General features: G+C 40.0%; 1 protein-coding gene across 3 annotated transcripts in view; it reads right to left on the bottom strand.

Moving 5' to 3' along the window:
• LOC118227992 (NT-3 growth factor receptor-like) overlaps positions 1-20,451 on the bottom strand; it is a 177,806-nt gene that overhangs the window by 31,763 nt on the left and 125,592 nt on the right. For all 3 annotated transcript variants that reach the window (XM_035419147.1, XM_035419148.1, XM_035419149.1), the window contains one exon: positions 10,728-10,916. In XM_035419147.1, the coding sequence (XP_035275038.1) occupies positions 10,728-10,916 (189 nt within the window). The remainder of the gene's footprint in view (positions 1-10,727; positions 10,917-20,451) is intronic.

Raw genomic sequence — 20,451 nt, 5'->3', positions numbered from 1 at the left:
ACTGCAGTGCAGCTGTGAAAGCCCTCAATCCAACAGAAGGTACCAGCATTGACCAGCTTGATTTCTTCCATCCTCTTATGATACTATAATAAACTGAAGTAAAAAAATAAAAATAAAATAAAAATATATATATATATATATCTGAGTGATATCAAAGTGAATGTTATTCCATATTAGTCAATATCGGGCTCTTCCAACCCCAAAATTCATACAGAATTACATGATCGGCATGGAGAACGAATTAGATTCCCTTTAAAGCAGAGATGTTTCAAAGACTGCTGCAGTTAGACACCAATGTGCAAGTTTTGCTTGAGATATAAGCTCCATTGTAAATGCAAATGTGCCATACACATGAATCAAAGCCTCCTGTAAATGCCTAGTAAACACAGACCAAAGTGGCCTGTGTGAGAATGCGGTCCAAACTATGAAGATGGGGTCAAAGATTCAGAGAGGCTGACCAGGATGTTAAAGTCTTCCGCACAGTAAATGGATAAATAAATTAAACCACTATTATTTTTCCTGGATCTGAATGAAAACCAAGGTGGACACGCAGCATTGTGGGATGGTACTGCAGGTGACAGTAGTGAATGGCAGTTCTCTGGGCCCTGGGGACTGCTCTTGGGCAGTCATAGTGAAAAAGAGCATCCAGCTAGGTGATAAAACCATGGAGGTCATTGCTATTTTGCTTTATTTCTCTTCTTCTCTAGCCTGCCATGAGCATTGCATGACCAAACATGAATTTGTAATCACTAAAAAGAATGCATTTCACAGGATGTACAGTTATGGAGAGGGCATGCTTGGCACATGCGGTGATGCATTTCTATTCTACAGGCCAAACAACTCAGTGCCCTGACTGCAGAAGCCTCTCTCTGGAAGCAAGCCCCATTTCTGCTGATTTCAGATCAGTTGTGGTAAAAGGCAGAAATCAACTGCTGCTGATACAAAGCAAAAAATAACAAAACTTTTAGATTTTTATATAGATTTTTTAAAATCACTTTCTCAACAAAATTGCATTTCCACAGACACCTCTTGCCTTCTCACGTTGTAAGAAGCAGACAAGCAACGTTAACCAGCAGAAAAGTCAGTATTTCTTGAACGAAGAGTCACTTGTCAAGTCACTGAAGCTTCCAATTTGTGAATTCCAAAAGTTATTCAATAAAAAATTATAGTTTGCTGTCAGACCCAAGTGAGGAGAAGCATAGTGCGTGCTATTTTCACATGCACACACACGTGCACACACACACTCACACACACACGCAAGTGCACACACACGCATACACACCCTCTGACTAAACTTAACTGGCTATTTTAATGAATAATTGAGGAATAATTCATGTTTTCACATATTAGCTTATCATTATCTCCACAACTTCACTGAATCCAACTGAACATGATTTGCGGTTCATTCTGATTACTGCTTGTTTGATTTGACTTTATTTTCAAAAAGGTCACATAAGTTCAAAATCCCAGCAAGTGCATTATGTAAAAACAAATGAAAAACAGACACTATGTAGTGTGAATAGCAATCGTGTGAATTATGTACTGCATGTTCAGGAGGCTGCCCGATTCAATTAGCTCCTGTAAAACCAGAGCGCACTTTCAAACCTTGTAGCAGTACTGCAGCTCATTAAAATACCAATTGAGGGGCTGAACCAAACAAGTGATTTCACAGAGCATTTTCCTTGTCTGTTGTATGCCTCTCAGTTACTTAAAAATGCTCATGGCTCTTCACATCTTTGATCTTTCAACAAAAAAAACAAAAAACAAAAAAAAAAACAATAAAAAAGAACAGCTGTTTAATGTTCTTTGAAGGAAAGTATACTGCCACAACAGATAAAAAGTTCTCTCCTCTCTCGACTTATTGATTAGCTCTCCTTGAGAATAAAATATATCATGGGCTGTAGTCTGGTCAAAGACAGTAAAATAATTGCTTCCTGCTTTCACAACTTTTCTTCCTTATAAAGGTAAGATGGGGCCATAGCAATGAAGTTCAACTGCAGGCATTAAAACAATTATTTGAAAGATAAGAAGATATCTTGACACAATCTTAAAGCATGAGACCCTTGTCCAGTGCAATCTAACAAAACCACTTTTATATAGGACACAAAGAAAGACTATAACTCTGCACTATCTTGCCCTCTAATTAGTTTAATTTGTTTTATTTTATAAAAGCATGTGCAATAAAAGATGTAATGATATTAATGGGAATAAGGTACACAAAATGAATTAAATGCAGATATGGATGAACTGCACAGAATTGGTCATTAAACCATTTAGACAATGTAGTACCTATATTGTTCCGCTATTAGGCTACATAAAATTCCTTAATTTACCTTCTTGAAATGTATTTTAAGTGCAGAAAACTGATCAAATTCAGTGGGCGTGGCTTTTTTATAGACTGAATGCGCAGGCTAAATGGCCAAGCAGTGTGCACGTTCAACGTTAAACGGGAATAACAATGCAGGTCCACAACAAAAATGGGTTCGCATCAAATCAAGCCTATTTTATTATGTTTATATGAAATCACATGAACTTTTATTCACTAAATGTTTATTATTTAACTTCAGATTTATCAATTCCATTGCACTTTCTTCACCTTCATTTTATCACATAATCTTTGTTAGATCCACCCCTTATAGATTAATACACAATGTTTAGTCAATGTAATGAGAAGTTGGGTGGTGCATTTTAAAACTCAACAAGCATCTGTATAAGAAGAAATGTGGTAAGATTTATATTATTATTATTATTATTATTATTATTATGATGTCCGGTATCCCACACTGGAGGGTACAATATGGAAATACCCATCAGATAAATGGATCAGTATCATTTTCTCTGTAAGTGTTATTGCCCGAGAGCAGGTAAGGGCAATAATGTCTCCGCTTCCATCTAATTATGTGCAGGTATTCAACTCAGCAGGCAAGTTGAAGCTCTTTATGAGACACAAGAACCCAATAAAAAGACCCCTCGTTCCCGCAGCCTCAACCCCACCTGAACCCCCACTGCACGCCCTGCTCTTCCACGTGAAATCGTCAGTTCCACCTCATTTGAATTCCAGGTGCGTGAAATGAAGGATTAGTTTAATACGAGGCCTCTGTCATTTATTTATTAGTTCCCGATCAGTTCTGCAGTGAACGGGCCTGATGGATTATAAATCGGCCACTCCGCATTAAAAATTCATGCAATCCATAATGTATAACTGTAGTAATTTATTTATCAGCGCTAAATGTGATTTCTTTTCCTCTCATTGGGTACCGTCTTAAGCCCAGAGTGCTCTCAGAGGCCTGGCCTCGCTGGGGGCGTGACTGTGTGGGCAGGTACAGGAGCTGAACACCACTCATCATTTAGCTAAACGCAGCCAATGTGCTCCTGCCAAAAAAAAAGCCCGCTAACATGGGAGACTGCCAGACACTGCTCTTCAGGCAGAGTTAGCATTCACATCACGCACACTTTGTCTGCTCTGCGTGACAAATCTACCAGCGTTACGAGCCATTCGTATGCTTCCTCATAGCCGGCAGGCATTACTTGACTTTGTATTGGTCAGACGGAAGAATGGATACCGGCTTTGTTTGCCCGTGGCCCCCGTCATCTTTCATCTGCTTTCGACTGAGCACTTAGCGGAAATCTGAACAATTAGGTTCTACACAATCTTGTCTTTAACCCAACCTGGAACAGGAGTCCCGGGAGTTCGAGAAACAGTGATCTGTGGGATCCGCGTGGGCTGGCACAAACTGTTTTGGTCGGAACAAGACAAGGGTATAAAATTAGGTCTGGAGTCGGCCACCACATTTTATCAGAAAAGGGACAGGCTGTACCCCAGGGCTTGAACCATGAAGCTGCAGTCGAGGTATGGTACTATGGGCCAGATCTCCTAAAGGACATTATGTGCAGCTTTAATGATAAAAGCCGGCAACAAGCGATTTAGCTTCTAATTACGCATAATGTTTGAAACTGCCAATTAAAAACTCCTTCAAATGCTGCGGGAAAAATGCTGTGTGTCTATAGCCTTTACACATATGCAATCACTTATGCAGTTAGATTTAAGGTACTCAGCGTAAAAAAAATGTGGAGAAAGTGACTGTGACGTCACCCATTGACAATCTAGTGAAAAGCATTTTGAAGCCGCGTGAGTGCAGTTTTTGGGCTGCCATGTTGTACAAATTGGAGCTTGAGACTGCACAGTAGGGAAAGGGGGGACCCTTATATGGTCATGAAGTCTGGGCCGGGTCTGGACACAGTGTGATGGATAGTCCGGGGCCATTACTAAGTGCATGAGACAGTGCCCCGCCCCCGAGTGACCCGCAGTGACTGTCTCTGCATGGCCCACAAAATAATTAAATAATGTCCAAATGATACAATCACTTAACAAATCAGCACACAGGGAGAAATTAGATAAAGAAAAACACCTATTGCAATGGCATGTTCTTGTGGGAAAAAAATGATTGACATTGTATTTTGACTGAATTGATATAATTGACTTATGCGTCAAAGAACTGGGTCACTGAACGACCTACAGTATACTGGCACTAGGGAGCAACCTCTCTCACCAAGACCAGGAAGTGAGCTTCAAAAGGAAGGATGGTTTTGGCCCCTTGATTTAAACATATGTTGTTCAACTAGGATGAATGGCTGGGTCCATTCGGCCAACTGTACTAAAGCCAATGTGTGTAGTCTCTCTCTCTCTCTCTCTCTCTCTCACACACGCACAAACACACACACACACACACGCACAAACACACACACACATGCGCGCACACACATACATACACATAGTGCAGCCCATACGTATTTAGACAGTGACACAATCTTTGTTGTTTTGCCTCTGTACTCCAGCACATTGGATTTGAAATGAAACAATGAATATGAGGTTAAAGTGTCAACTTTAATTTACGGGAATTTACATCCATATCCAGTGATCCATGTAGGAATTTCAGCCCTTTTTAGACACTATCCCCCATTTTATGGGGAACAAAAGTACTTGGACAAATGAACATAATGTTAAAGTTGTATTGGTTGCAAATCCTTTGCCTTTGATGACTGCCTGAAATCTGTGACTCATAGACATCACCAGATGCTGAGTATGTTCCCTGGTGATGCTCTGCCAGGTCTGTACTGCAGTCATCTTCTGCTCCTGTGTTTTACTGGGAGGGTTTTGCCTTCATCCTTGGCTTCAGTAAGTGAAACACTTGTTCAGGATGGGTGGCTGACCAGTCAGGCCAGTCAAGAACATCCCACTTTTTGGCCCTGCAAACCCCTTGGTTTTTTCACCAGTATGTTTGGGGCCATTGGTGAAGTACCGTCCAATGTGTTTTGAGTCATTTGGTTGGATCTGAGCAGGTAAGATGTCTCTGTATACTTAAGAATTCATCAGCAGTCGCACGATCAATGAAAATAAGTCAGCCAATTACAATGGCAGCCACACACGCCCAAGCCATAACACTACCTTCACCATTTTTCAAAAACGATGGGGGGTGCTTTGGATCATGAGCAGTTCCTTTCTTTCTCCACATCTCATCTGTCCATAACACTTTGTTCCAGAACTATACAGGTTTTTGTATGTACTGTTTAGCAAACGCTAACCCGGCCATTCTGTCCTGAAGTGGTTTGCATCTTCTGGGGAAACCTCTGAGGTTATGCTGGTGTAGTCTTCTCTTCATTATAGTCTTCATTATAGACACATCTATGCCTACATCCTGGAGAATGTTCTTGATCTGTTGGATGTAGGGGTTTTCTTCAAAATTGAAAGCATTCTTTGGTCATCCACCACAGTGGTTTTCCACAGTCTACCAGGTTTTTTGCTATTGTTGAGCTCACCAAGTGTACTTGTTTCCTAACAATGTACCTAAAAGTTGATTTTGACACCTGCAATTTTTTGCCTATGTCTGAATTATTCTGATTTTTCAGCCTCATAATTATCTGTTTTATTGGTATTGATACTTTTTTGGTCATAGTGTTGAGAGACAAGAGCAACAGACTTCACACCCAGAAATAACTCTGTCTGATTTAATTGCTCATTCTACCTCTAATTTTTAAGATGTGATTCATCCATATAAATCACAATCAATTTATCCATTATCTGTTAGTACTTTAGGCAACTGATAACATTGACATTAATGCCAATGACAATGGCAATTACATTAATTGCATGCTATTTAGTGTCTTCATTTACCCTTCATAACCTATTACCTATAAAATGAAACAACAGTAATGATGGGGTGATGAGATGATGTAGACAACGCCTTTTGCCAAACATACATTATAGTGTCGTATTTCTTCCTTGTTTTACATTTCAGCGATAATTTATTGTAGACACAGCTGAGACCGAGTTGAAATAAAAAACTACAGTTTCTGTTTTTAAAAGTCAGTGCAGTAAGATCAAATACTGGCCATAATGGATACTGGAAAATAACTAAAAAAACAACTTCTTACTTTTAAAAAAAAAGGGTTCCAGCAAAAAAAAAAAAAAAACTATATGGGAATCATGAAACATGTGCAGACCTTCTAAATTAAAACCAGCAAACCCAAACTAAACATGTGCAGACCGAAACTAAAACTAGCAAACCCGGACTAAAACTGAAATGACATTAAAATGGAAAGTGTTATAAAAACAAAAACTAGTGAAAGATTTGAGATCATTTAGATGGGTAGTTAAAGTAGGGCAAAACAATAGTCTAATATTACTGTGTTGTATTACTGTACTGTAAAAAGTAACATAATACTTGCATTGATAAATATTTTGTTGTAAATATGAGGTCTGTACTACGGGTGCGCAGAGACGTCATTATCTGTATCTGTATCTGTTCAACCAACAAAATTATCTGTCTGTGTATCTGTATTCAGATAGAATACTGGAAGTGGGTGTGTTTTATACCGGAAGTCACATTAAATCGGGCAAATGTTGTATTTTCTAACCTAATATTCATTGGCAATGCAATTGTTGTGCCTTCAAAGCATCAAACTGATTTTATTTACAGATAAAATGCCACATAAAATGAAAATGACAAAACATATAAAAAAAAGTCTCTGACACGCCCTAGCTATAACATTTAAGAAGCAGTATGTAAAATTATGTAGCTGTATCTATTGTTAAGGTTGAGATAAATTGAATACCCTATGGGCAATATACAGTTTTGAGAAAATGGCTGTTAAAGGGACCTTCAAATGCTAGTAGCCAATGAATTTGAAGAGTTCTGCTTGTCTTTCCTCCATCCTCACAGTGACAGCAAAGGAAATAGCCACATATTGTCATTCTAGCAGTACATTCCAGGAAACAAGATTTTTAACAATATATGATTCAACCAGGTCAGTTTTAAAACCGCAGAGGCATTTAATCATAAAAGATGCTATTATAAGCTCATTTTATGCTTTTTGCACTTGACGATTGTGTTATATTATCATCTAAATTAACTATTTATAACAATTATTTATCTTTAGTTTGTTCATTTTATGAAACTATAAAAGTTATAGCAGCAAAATATCAAAAAATATCAAAATTGACATATGGAACCAAGATCATCGTTTTTGATGGTGGTGCCTCCCCTTAAACTGCTTTAGAATGCTGGATTTTGTAGCGCATTGATTTTAGAACTGTTAAAAGGCCGAGGTCTCCCTTTACTGAGAAATACCTTTTTTGCGAGGTTAAAAAAAAAACCTGGACTGGAAGAAAAAAGAACTGGACTGGAAGAAAAAAAAAAACTGGACTGGAAGAAAAAAACCTGGACTGGAAGAAAAACAAACTGGACTGGAAGAAAAAAAAACCTGGACTGGAAGAAAAAAACTGGACTGGAAGAAAAAAAAACCTGGACTGGAAGAAAAAAAAACTGGACTGGAAGAAAAAGAAAAACCTGAACTGGAAGAAAAAACCTGGACTGGAAGGAAAAACTGGACTGGAAGGAAAAAAAATACAGAGTCCCCTAAGGGTCATGGTGGGGATTTTTAGTTCTTTTTTTTAGCTGCTTTTGCGTTCCCTCGCAATGCTTTTGCATTAACTCGCAACGTTTGACATTCACAACAGTTACATGCAGGCTACCTTTCCGTGCAACTCTGGTAATTCATCTTGCCCTGACTCTACATTTTGGACGGTGTAGTGGCATGCGCCCTTTTGTAATGTCTAATGTTGATAAAAACGGAATGTCATCGCTTGCAGTGATTTGTTAACGTTGTTTTGTTAAGGGTGTTATGTAAGGAATAAAAACACAACGGGCTGTTCTGTTATTGGAAATTATACATGGCTTGGCTGAATACTCGATTCTGATTGGTCCAAGGGTGGGCATCATTTCTCAGTAAAGGGACACCTCGGCCTTTCAACAGTTCTAAAATCAATGCGCTACAAAATCCAGAATTCTAAAGCAGTTTAAACAGCAACATTAATCTTTCGCTTTTGAATTGTTGTTACATCCACTCCCCTTTTGATGGCAACGCTGAATCACATTTCTAGTTACTGTTGCTAGCTTTATTTACGCATCCCGCAAATCGGAATCGTCCCTTATTTGGACAATAGAATAGGCGTTGCGCGTTGAACTCATGGCTACGGGACGTATTTTCATTGCTATTTTTGTGAACGACTGCATTTATAGTAGCCGCTGTTTTGAAGACAATTCAATAGTCAGCTAGCTAGTTAGCTGGGACAACAAGCATGCCGTGAGACCATTCTGACCTAAAACCAAGAATTTTAATATAGGCTAGATAACAAGTGAGGCCGAAGCTATTGTAGCGAGACAGAGCTCCATCAGGAAGCTTGTAGGCAGTTCGAAACTCAATGAAAATGAATTGATTTAATCAACTGAAAGTGAAATATTCTTCCGCAGGCGTTTGGGCATATTATTTTACTGTTGTCAAGCAAAACTCTGATTGGTAGTTCTATTTGGACCGTTTTATGCAGAAACTCTGGTTGGTAGTTCTATTTGCACAGTTGTTAAGCAAAAACCTCTGGTCATTAATTCTATGAAAACAATGATTCTATCAAAAAAAAATAGTTCCTTCTCGTTTTATACCATAAAATGAGTTTATATCATGTATACATACATTTTTTGTCATTACATTATTTAATAAAACTGCATGAAACCATAAGTCAATCAAATTCATCTCCCTAGCACTGTCTTGCTTTTAAAATGGTGTGGCCGCGCAGTGTAGACATAACGTCTTTCTAAGACCCTCTGAAACGGGTTTTGAATGCCAGCTAGCTTTATGATAGGTTCGCCGTCACAAGGCAGCTGCTATGTGCCGGAGTTCCAGATACTCTCTCTCTCTCTCTCTGCCCGTGTAACATTAGATAGAGGCTATGAGAACTCGACATGGAGCTGACATTTTCCCCCGAATCCGAATAATAACGAGCAACTTCAGGTAGAAGAAATATCTGTTTCCATCGCATTATTAGAGCTTTCCTGAATACAGTATTCGGATTTGGATACATCCCTAGTCTGTACCTATGTAAATTGACTAGGAATAAATAATAAAGCACTCTAAATAGAAACACACATAATGGGTGCCGAAATGTTCATGGAAACGTTCCTGAGCATGGTTAACAATCCAATCTGACTAAACGCATGTTTCGTGAATGAGACCCAATGTGTATGACTGCAGCTTTAGTTACTGCTGCATTTTCAGGCTGATATACTAAACTCAGTAATCCTAGTGCTCGAGGGATAAATATGGAGAAGCCACTTCCAGGACTCCATTGCCAAAAAAGCCAATATGGGGGCCATGAAATTGGGAGCCAGCAAATTAAGTATTTAGAACTAACTACGAAGGGACAACAGCCAAGAATCACAATATGGAGAACAATGGAGGAACAGTGAAGCCAAAAAAATCCACGGTAAGAGCAAGGGTTTTGGAAATCCGCAAGTAAGATTAGTCATCACAAAGCATCATTTGAATCAAAGCAATGAGCTTAATTTAATTCTGCTTCATTAGCTCAGTATTCCTAGAGTAAATAAACAGTAGATATGGAGCTGTTGATGTGGAGCACAGAGAAAATACCAAAATAAATTTCTGCAGTACAGTAAATTAAATTCCTCAAGATACTGACAGATTAAATTGCATCAAATCACTGTGTGTAGCACTGAGACAGCACACCATTTGCACAGAATTTGCAATTGCTGGATTCCACATGGCAACCATTCATTGTAAACAATTGCTCAAGGGCACATAAAATGGCAGAAAACTGATCTATGCACCACAGAAAAGTATATCCTAAAATCAAGATCAAGGGCAAGGGGGGCAGAAGGGATTCTTTGTGTCAATAGTTGTAAAGTTTTAATTAAGGCGCTGAATTTATAAGACTTTGAAATGATTTTAAGATTATTCATATACACAGAAATATGGCACAATGGGATTACAGACAGGGCTGGCCCAACCATTAGGCCAAAGCTGCCCAACCCTGTTCCTGGAGATCTACTGTCCTGTAATACTATTACGTTTTCTATCATCAATCACCCCCTTTCTACTAACAGGTTTATTACTGTTATGAATACATACAAGAAATGACAACAACTGATCATGTGTAAAATGCAATGACAGAAAGCCAGAAGAGAAATAAGCTCTACTTGAACCGCACGAGAAGTGAATGTAGAAAAGTTGAAGTGGTGTTAAAATTGCTAGGGCAGGGTGGCGATTTGTATATTTTCATAACAGAATGACATGGGTCCAGGACTGACCTTTACCAGTAGACTTAAAGATTAGGCTCAGGTCGAGAGTGTGACTGAATGTGAGCCAGCAGTACTCACAGGTTGTGGGTTTGTTGCAGTTGTGTCCGTGCCTGAAGTACTGGGGGTTTTCGATGACAGGGATGCGGGTCATTCCGATGACTACGGCGTCAGGGCCGGCATCCAGGGTGCAGGGGGTGATGATTCCGTGATTCACATGGTGCAGGGGGCTCGCTGAGTCCTCCTCCCCACTTATCACTGCCACAGGTCCTGAGAGGAAGAAAGAGAGGAACAGAGAGATTCAGTATAGGATGACACCAAAGCATGGTATGACATCACCCGAACAGCACAGCTCCAAATCAAAATCGAATTCCAGATAAATAAATGAGAACATTCATAATGCATTAGCAATGCATCTAAAACCAATACTTTGCCTCTCCTGTAGGCGGGCTCATTTGTTATCTTACAAAATAGTTATGGAGCGCACCGGTCCTGCAGCACAGACAACTGCACTGTGAAAAATCAACGTACAATTCAATATTATACAGTGCTCTCTTCCTGATTTCCTCTATTGTTGCATATTAGTCACAATGAATGGTCTCAGATCTTCAGACAAAATGTAATAACAGACAAAGGGAACCTGGATAAACACAAAACATTTTTAAAGTATAATTTCATTTATTTAATGAAAAAACGTAACACCCGTTTTGCTCACGTGAAAAAGTAAGTGTCCTCTTAAGCTTAATAACAGGTTGCACCATCTTGAGCAGCAGTAACTACTATCAAATGCCTCCGATAATTTGATATCAGACTTTCACATCACAGTTTTGGCCAACTCTTCTTTGCAGAATAGCTTTAATTCAGACACACTGTTGAATTTTCAAGCATGAACTGCTCATTTCAGGTTCTGCCACAGAATCTCAATTGGGTTCAAGTCAGGATTTTGACTAAGCAACTCTAAAATTTTGTTTATTTTCAGCCATTCAGATGTGGACTTGCTTTTTGTTTTGGATCATTGTCTTGCTGCATAACCCAATTACACTTCAGCTTCAGCTCAAAGACAAATGACCGGATATTATCCTTAAGAACATTCTGGTACGGAGCAGATGGTTACTTCAATAATGGCAAGTCGTCCAGGTCCCAAGACAGCAAAGCATCCCCCCACCATCACGCTACCATTGCCATGTTTGACTGTTGGTATGATGTACTTACTGTGAAATTCTGTATTGGCTATACACCAGACATAATGGGACCTATGACATCCAAAAAGTTCCCCTTTTGACTCATCTGTCCATAGAACATCATGACAACAGACTTGGGTGCTCATCCATGGAGTTTTTCTACTCTCTACACCTACTCAGTCCCATTAGCATCATCAGCAGTCACAACAGTCACTGGATTAGCAGACAGCTAAACTTTGAAGGCATTGTTCTGTCAAGTCTGCAATGCATAAAACATTACAAGACATATGAAATGAATGCTCTCCATGGGAGTGCTCCTTTAAGAGGCAGGCGCAGTCATACGGAATGCGTAGCAGGGAGAAATCCGTACCCTCTCTGTGATCACTGTTATGACAGGATGAGGAGCCACTGTGGTGGCAGAGTGGCAGGAAAGTATACACAGCTGGGAAAAACAAGGACTTGAGTTGAAGTTGTCCTTCAACACCTCAAGAATTAAGGTGAAATTCTCAGGGCCGAAGGAAATGAATTGAAATAGTGAAATAAAAAGTAGCTAAGGAAAAAAGTTTTAATCTAATAAAAGTTTTTTTTATTTTCAAAATTTACAATGTTTAATTTCATACTGGTTCATAAATGAACATACTCATTTCTTTCTCAATCCTGTAAATTCCGTGAACTTTTATGCATTCAGTGTTCGAAGTGGTAGTGGCTTTTCACAGGTGTACTGTGCACTGCACTGAGAAAGACATCAATTATCATTCCATTCACTGCCTCCATTCCCCTGAGTTGATATATACATGAAACTTGTGGTTTTCCAGATCTGAATAAACGTCATACTTGCCTTTAAGAATAAACAATGAACTCGCACTGAAGTTATGACATGTTTTTATTCTCAAGAACTGTGATTCAGAGCAAAACAACAACAAAAAAGGTTTAGAATTAAATGTATTTCTTCAAGACACTCTTCAAGATTTTTCTCAAACAGAAAACTTTGTGTTAAGTCATGTGACATTACACATTTGGGACAGAAGTTTATTTATTTTGTTCCATGACACACAGAGCACTCCCCCTCCAGCATTTAAAGCCACCAGGATAAAAAAAATGAGGCTGGCAGAAATGTGTGATCAAGCAATGTCCATAGCTTAATCAAACCAAATCAGGAAGCAGCCACACCTTAATAGGTGTTGACAGGGAATGCTGTGCAATTGACAAGCCCGATGCACAGCGTGGAACGAGAACAAATAAACTACCATACCCTTCTTAAGCAAGGAAATTATTTGTCATGACAGACTACACAACATGGGGAATTTGTCATCATGATATTATTGAAAGCCCTGGTGCAATGTAGTATATGTAATTAAAATCCCCTTCATATTAAAATTGCAAAGCAAACTCCTACTGCTGCTTCCACTGGTATGACCACAGCAATTACTGCTACCACTACAACCACCACTCTCACTAAACCCTGCTTTAATTTAGTTGACAGGATGTGTATGGTTTTTACAACATTCCTCACAAAAGCAAAGGGAGAGGAGTATCTTACTTCAAGCTGTCTGTTGAGGTAAAGCACTGTGTTGTTCAAACAAACCAAATTGCCATGTAAAGCTCCCATGGTGCCTGTATTACTATAGTCAAGCTGGTGCAAGCCATGAAAACCTCTCAATTCTCACAGATACAGAACAATTCATGCACACCGCAAAGAAGATTCATATACCATCCCATCAGCTTTCAAACAATAGTGCTGAGGCTCAGCCCATTATCAAAGCACAAAGGCACATTTGTCTACAACTTCTTTTGTTTTGCTTTCCTTTCCTAACAAAGAGACCAGCAAGAACACCAACAACACAAGGCTGACGTTTTCTGGTCTCCAATAGTGCCCAGCCTTTTACAATCTTCTGTCAATCACATTTGCCAGCACACCCACTGGCGACTCACCCGGTCACCATATAACAGCCAGCATGACAGAGATCTAGAGTGACTTGTCAGCTTAACGAGCCACTGCAATACTCTCAGGCAAGGCTCACCAATCAAAAGAAACAAAAAATAAAACATGCAGAATCAATGAGGTATCGAAGAGGCAGACAGATGGGTGAAACCAGACCATAATGAAGTCTCCCTGAGGCAGGCGAGCCTAATGAGAGATGGACTCTGAGAGAGAGAGAGAGAGAATACCCCAGTCCCTTTACCATAAGACCGGAACAGTCGTAGAATGTGCATGTCATTTCAATAAACAAGCACATTTCCAAAAGAAGGTGAGCACTCGCACAGCTATTTCACATATTGCCAGCCACAAAATTACCCCCTCTGCAAATTGGTCATTTAAAATGTGCAGATATGTTTTTCTTCTTCTCAAATTGAAGACCTCGAGTCATGAAACCTTGAAAGTTTATTAAAGTAACTGAGTCAAAAGAAAGTCTTCGTTAAATCAAGACTTGATTTCCCTTACTCTTTAAATCATTGCTAGACCAGCTATACACAGACACTTATTTATTTACGTTGTACCAGTTATTGTGCAGCATAAAAAGTCAGTGTAACCTGTCTCACACTTCTCCTGCATCCTCCTGCACGCTCAGTCGGGCCTCAGTGTGCAGCCAGAACTGCTGTTTTACAGCCTCAGTGAAAGTAAATACATAAATCAGTCTGAGTCAAGAGGAAGTGAAATGGTTCTGATCCATAATGAAAGCCTAATGCTGGGGTGAGCAGGCTGAATGCCAGCCCTCCTGTGAAACATAAGAGGTTGGAGGGGTTGGATGCAGAAACAGGCCATTGTTTATATTTATTTTACCTGAGCGACAAAAAAGCACATTCCACACTGAATGTTTTTTTCTTCCTCTTCTATAAATCACACACTGCGGATTGGGATTTGAGACTAAAAGTCCTTGCTGGGTGTGCACAGTTCCGTCACAGAGATAAAAACTCCACATTATTCCACAGTAGAGGAAGCAAAGAGAGCAAAATAGTTCCAACTTTGCACACTCCACCCCTTCTCCTCTCCTCCCATCCACAGGCACAAATAAATCAGTATCATTTACTCTTCATCATTCTCCTGTAAAGGACAAACCAAATAAAATAAAAAGTAAAAATGTACTGTAAACAAAAAGTTATGTAAACATGCGACATATACAGTAGCCAAAGTAAGATACCTGTGGTTCAAGTTTTCCTGCCACCAGACCCCCCCCCCCCCCCAGCCCCCCACATCCTTTAGAGTAGAGGCTCAAGTGCATACAGTTTATATGTAGTGTAGGACTGAGAACACACATACAGAGTGCAGGCTGCAGCCACTGGTGTAAAGAACCAGAGGCGGACTGATTAATGTGCAAAAAACTGAGTGGGGAGGGGGTTACCCCTCCCCCATGCAAAGAGAGGGCCACTGCAATGGAGCGAAAGTGGGACACTGCAGGGATGGCATCTCAAAATGTGCTGCTACTCTGTGCGCTATTACAATTTCACTGTCAAGACCAGCTTGAGATTACCAGGCAGAGGATGCTATGCTTGCTTAATTTTCATAAGTAAAAGAATTACAGAGCGACAAAGCTGATTTATTTGCTGATTGATTTACAAGAATGGACCCAGGAGGCAAAGTTGCAATGCTATTAAAACAGGCAGGGCTCCTACAAAATGATCTGCACGGTGCATACAAAAATTAAATATCTCTGTCTGTCAAATGGTTCTGGATTTCCACTGGCAAAAATTGTGAAGTGCCGCATGAGCTAGTTTTAGACTAGTCTTTCACAAATCATTAAAGCAGAATGTCACAGCTAAAGGGATTGGTTCGGCATTACGTCAATCACATGTAGCAGGCCTTCCAAACATATGTCTGCATTCCAACTCTGAGCCAGAGGGCTGCTCTGGCATATTTTCTATTCAGAATTTATGACATTTCTTTCACCTGAGTGGAATAAACAAGATGAAAGTCATTAATTGTCAGTCATTGCATTTACAGTACATATCATTCAAAAATTCTGATACTACTTTCAATTCCAAATTAAATTCCATACTTTTCATTAGTGAAACTGCTGTAAATTAAGTGTAATTCACATTTACAGTAAGACACATACTTCCTGTGTATCTTTAACATATTTTAAGGACAAAAGATCCCATTGCTAAACCAACGCCTTTCTGAATCTCAAAAAGTAGTCTTTTTGGCTGGACCGCAACAGCGGGGCCAGCCCTACAAACGCAAATGTCTGTGACTGAGTGAGTGATGAAGTTACACCATTGGTCGGCCGGATCACGTGTGTTAGGTCCAGCCATATACTAGATTTTGACTTGGTCTTGTTGCATAACATATCACAATACACTGTAAAACAGATTTCTCTATATGATAGTTTTTTTTTTAATCCCCTATGACAACAAACAGGACAAAATTATTAAATAATTTTAGGAAATTGTATACATTATTGTTTGCATGTACATTGTTAAAACAGACCTGCTTTGGGCGAGCTACCACTGTGGTGCATGGATGATTCTCATGGCCATGCCAGTGCTGACTGTGGCCGGTAGCTCCATAGGGTAATACACAGCTGGCAACTTTATCACCCAGGGAATGGGAGGATTTAGTCAGATAGGGTTCCGTGCGCATTGCAGTCAAAGCTGCATATGAACTTCCCCTGACTGTGCTCCATGCGACAATTCACATGTGGTTAAAGTTCATATTCCCAGCTTTCAATTAAATACTTTAAGGTACTTTTATACACCATGGTCTCACCATGTAGAAATTACAGCCCTTTCAATACATACTATATATGCATTGCATACAAAACAACATCATATGTAAGTCTTATACTTATACAACAGAAGGACAAATATTGAGACTGTTGGCACTGGGTGTGCGCATATGTGTGTGCATGCATGCATGTGTGTTTGTGTGTGCCTACGTGCGTGCATCTGTGTGTGCGTGTGGTGGACTGCTGAGAGAACAATCTTTCTAATGGTTCCCTGCAGGCCCTGGACAAACATCTGCAGCAATGCTGTAACAGAGACATGGTACCATCACAGAAAACCCTTAATTAAAACTAAAAAGAAAACACTATCTTAAATTCCCTCAGTATGCATTTGCTGCTGTTATACTATATTTCCATTTGAACACATCTTCACTTATTAGGATGATGCCAGTGAATGGAATTATGGGTGATGATCCTCAATAAACCTGCAGCACTGCACTATATTTACCCCGCTGGTCAAGGAGAAGTGCTGGGAAGCTTGACTGCATCCATAATAGCACACCATGTTAACTGGCCTGTTGAATTCCTTTCACGGGCAATTTCATTTCCCACTGAAGTTAATTAGGGCTCAAAATAAATTGAGCGCACACACAAAAAATAACAGCACAGTCTGAAAACATATCCTAAAATGGCAAACTCACTTCATCATAAAAGAGAGGATAAAAAATTGCATCCTGTGCTGGAGCGGGCATCTTAAGACAAATAAAAGAAGACATTTCTGATGGAGAACATTATAAAACACAGAAATATAAAGTATGGCCTAGAATAGAGCAAATGATGTCATTCTGTGTTGTTTGAGCATCATTTAGAAAACTGGGCCCAAAGCATTCACCAATAGCCAGCAAACTGGTTTTCATGCATCTTTACAAATCTTCCCTGGCAAGAGCGATTTAGTGCTCTTACCTGGGAAGGCAGCTTGTACAGTGCATAAGTAACCAAAATCCAGCTGTATGCAGAAGCAGAGACAAGAGATTCTCACCAATCTCCAGTCTGGCTTTTCTTTAAAAGGTCAAAAAAATGCCCAATGCTGGACATTGCGTAGGATTTTCAATACTAATCCAGCATAAGAAAGCTAATTTACAAGACATTAAAAAATGTCTCATTAAACATACTTGTATGAGTTTCTCTTTCATCACATTCTATGGCAATGCCTGTACTGAGCTTGGTTTCTGTAAATAGAGAAGTCGCTCATACTCTATATTTGGACTTCAACCCACAAGCAGAGGGATATAATAGTTGTTATTATTGCCCCTAAAGTCCAAATTTAGCATCCAATCTGTGCAGCACATTATGTCAGCCAATGGCTTCATTGTGCAGGTGTGTTCATGCTAAACACACCAGTGTTAAATGGGTATATGCAAAAGTCTGGTTATATAATTGGGGGGCTGATTGCAATGTACAGGTGTCTGAACAGTGCTCAGTGTGAATTAACACAGATGATTTGATTTCCCTCTGCTCATTTTGAATACACATGCTGCAGTCTTCTTGAAACTATTTTCCCCCAAAAAAGCACAATTTGTATGTTCAACTAGAAACTGTACAACAAAGGGAGGATTTTAAGGGCATATATAACATTTACAATACATATTTTCCCCAATATTTTCTTGCACATTTATACGTGATGAGTCACGCATAGCAAACTCAGATTACAGGGATTATCCATGATGCTTATGAACAATGCATGGCAAAGACTACCTGGTTTAATTTAGGGCTACATTGTGCACCAATTATGTCGAATTAATCATCCAATAAGTATTCTCGGTGCCTCTTTAACCCATCTTACTTTGTTTTGAGTAAGGGATGGTATAATGTTATCTTAAATCCATTAATCAAAGGAAAAACTGGCATCTTGTTTTGACTCGACTGCCCCATGTGCTGTAATTACAACAGGGAGCTGCTTTTCTCCCCTTTACGATTGACCCCTTAGCTACTTCACTCCTACACACAACTGCTTTTATACTACAGATTACCTGATAAAGTAACACGTTGATTGAAATAGCACATTAAAACACTTATGGTCCAAATTTCAAATCACACTAAAAACTATTTTAAACACTTTAACAAATTTAAAAAAAGAACATAATCTCTGCTGGATTGTCAGGTTCTTAATAGCAGCATCATATACACCACATTACATTCCTTCATGTGCACCACTTCTGCACATCCAGCACTTTCCTTGCATTCCGCATCCCATCCAAATTTATCACATTTCCCATTATACTTAAATAATTTCGAGGGGGCTTAAAAAACAATTTAAAGCTGAATGGAGTTAAATAATGATTGTTTCTCGTGAAATGCCAAATGTGGGCTTCAAGTTACCACACAGTTAAATGTCCAGTGTTAATTCAGCTCTTAACTGATAACATTTGATCCCACTGTGGAATGTGGGACCAAATGTTATCTATTAAGTGTTGAATTAACATTGGACATTTTTCTGTGCAGCTATTTTTTATGAACCCACCCCCCCCAAAAAAAAACTGCATTTCCTACAGTAAGGAGGGGGGGGGGGCTGCTTTTCCTATAGTAAGCAGACCATGTCATGTGAAGGTCAGCTGTGTGCTGGACCAGTGGCTTGAGTGGGGGCTAGCAGGCCTGGGGGAGTACCAGGCTCCCCATGGGGCACGCAGCAGTGAAATAGTGCTGACCTTGACCTGGGAGCCATCACCTCCTCTTTCTCTCTCCATATCACACATACGCACACATACACATACATGCAGAAGTGCACACAGAAACAAATACAACAGGTGCACTCCTTCATCCATCCTGCACTGTGCTCTCTCAGAAGAACTGCAACAGCATCCTGTTCAATGGCAAAAGTGCACTGACTTTTAATACATAGCAGGAAACACCGGTGTGACTATATTACAAATTAACTGTGGGTGCGCTGGCTACCAAAGTTTTCTTTATTCTCCTTTTTTGTAATTAATATTGAGACAAGCCAGAGGTAATCAGGCAAGAATTCAAAAAACATCTGAGAGGACTCCAATCTGTACTTACGGTATATGTGTGCCCAGAGAGCCCAGCCCTACTCTGATTTAAAAATATACAAATAAGCAATTATTTTATTATTTGACAGAAGGAGGCAAGATTTGACTGTAATGCTGATGGACAAGCAGGGGGACCCAAACTGACTACCCATCTGGGGCTGACCAATGTGAATGGGTGGGTACCTTGTTCAAAACATATAGTGCTCTCTTGTGAGCTGCCCCTCGCCAACCTGCCCATCGCAATATCTCATGTCGGAGCAGAGGGTCAAAAAGATCTGATCTTTGCCAGTAGAATACGAATCAAAACCTGGGCATTAATCAAAAAGAGGAGTGACTGGCGCGTGCATTTATTTTTCAAGAGGAATGCATTGCCTGGGTGGCACAAGCTGCTCCTCGCCGCTGGTGTTTGATTTCTCCTGCATGTCGATGAGCGGGGTACTCCAGTGGGGGAGCCATTAAGACCAGGAGGAGTACGACACCGGGCCCATCCATTACATTCAGAGAGAAACGAGGGGAGATAAAAATTGATAATGTTGCATCATCCCGCGCGGGCGGGCGGCCGAACGCTGGTATTGAACGCAGGCCATTAAACATTTACCTTTATTAGTCGCGCGAGAGCGAGGGAGAGAGCAGAGAACAGAGCGGCACTCAATCAGGTGTCCACGGGATGCTACCCACCTAACCAGGCCCCGACAAAGAAAACACACACACACACACACACACTTCTCTTCTCCAGACCTCGACTGTTTTTCTCCGCCCTGTTTTTCTCTTGCTTCCCCAATCCTTCTCTCCAGGTGCCCTTTTCATTCATTCCAGTGAATCACCTTTCATACTCGCCCCCTTCCTGCAGCACCCCCATGCCAGATGAATACAGATTCTCTGCCTGTCTCACTGTCAGCAGGGCTAGATGCCCAGA

This window comes from Anguilla anguilla, chromosome 5 (assembly GCF_013347855.1).
Source record: "Anguilla anguilla isolate fAngAng1 chromosome 5, fAngAng1.pri, whole genome shotgun sequence".
Taxonomy (NCBI): domain Eukaryota; kingdom Metazoa; phylum Chordata; class Actinopteri; order Anguilliformes; family Anguillidae; genus Anguilla; species Anguilla anguilla.
Note: the sequence above shows the minus strand (reverse complement) of the source record. Positions and strands in the feature narration are given on the sequence as shown.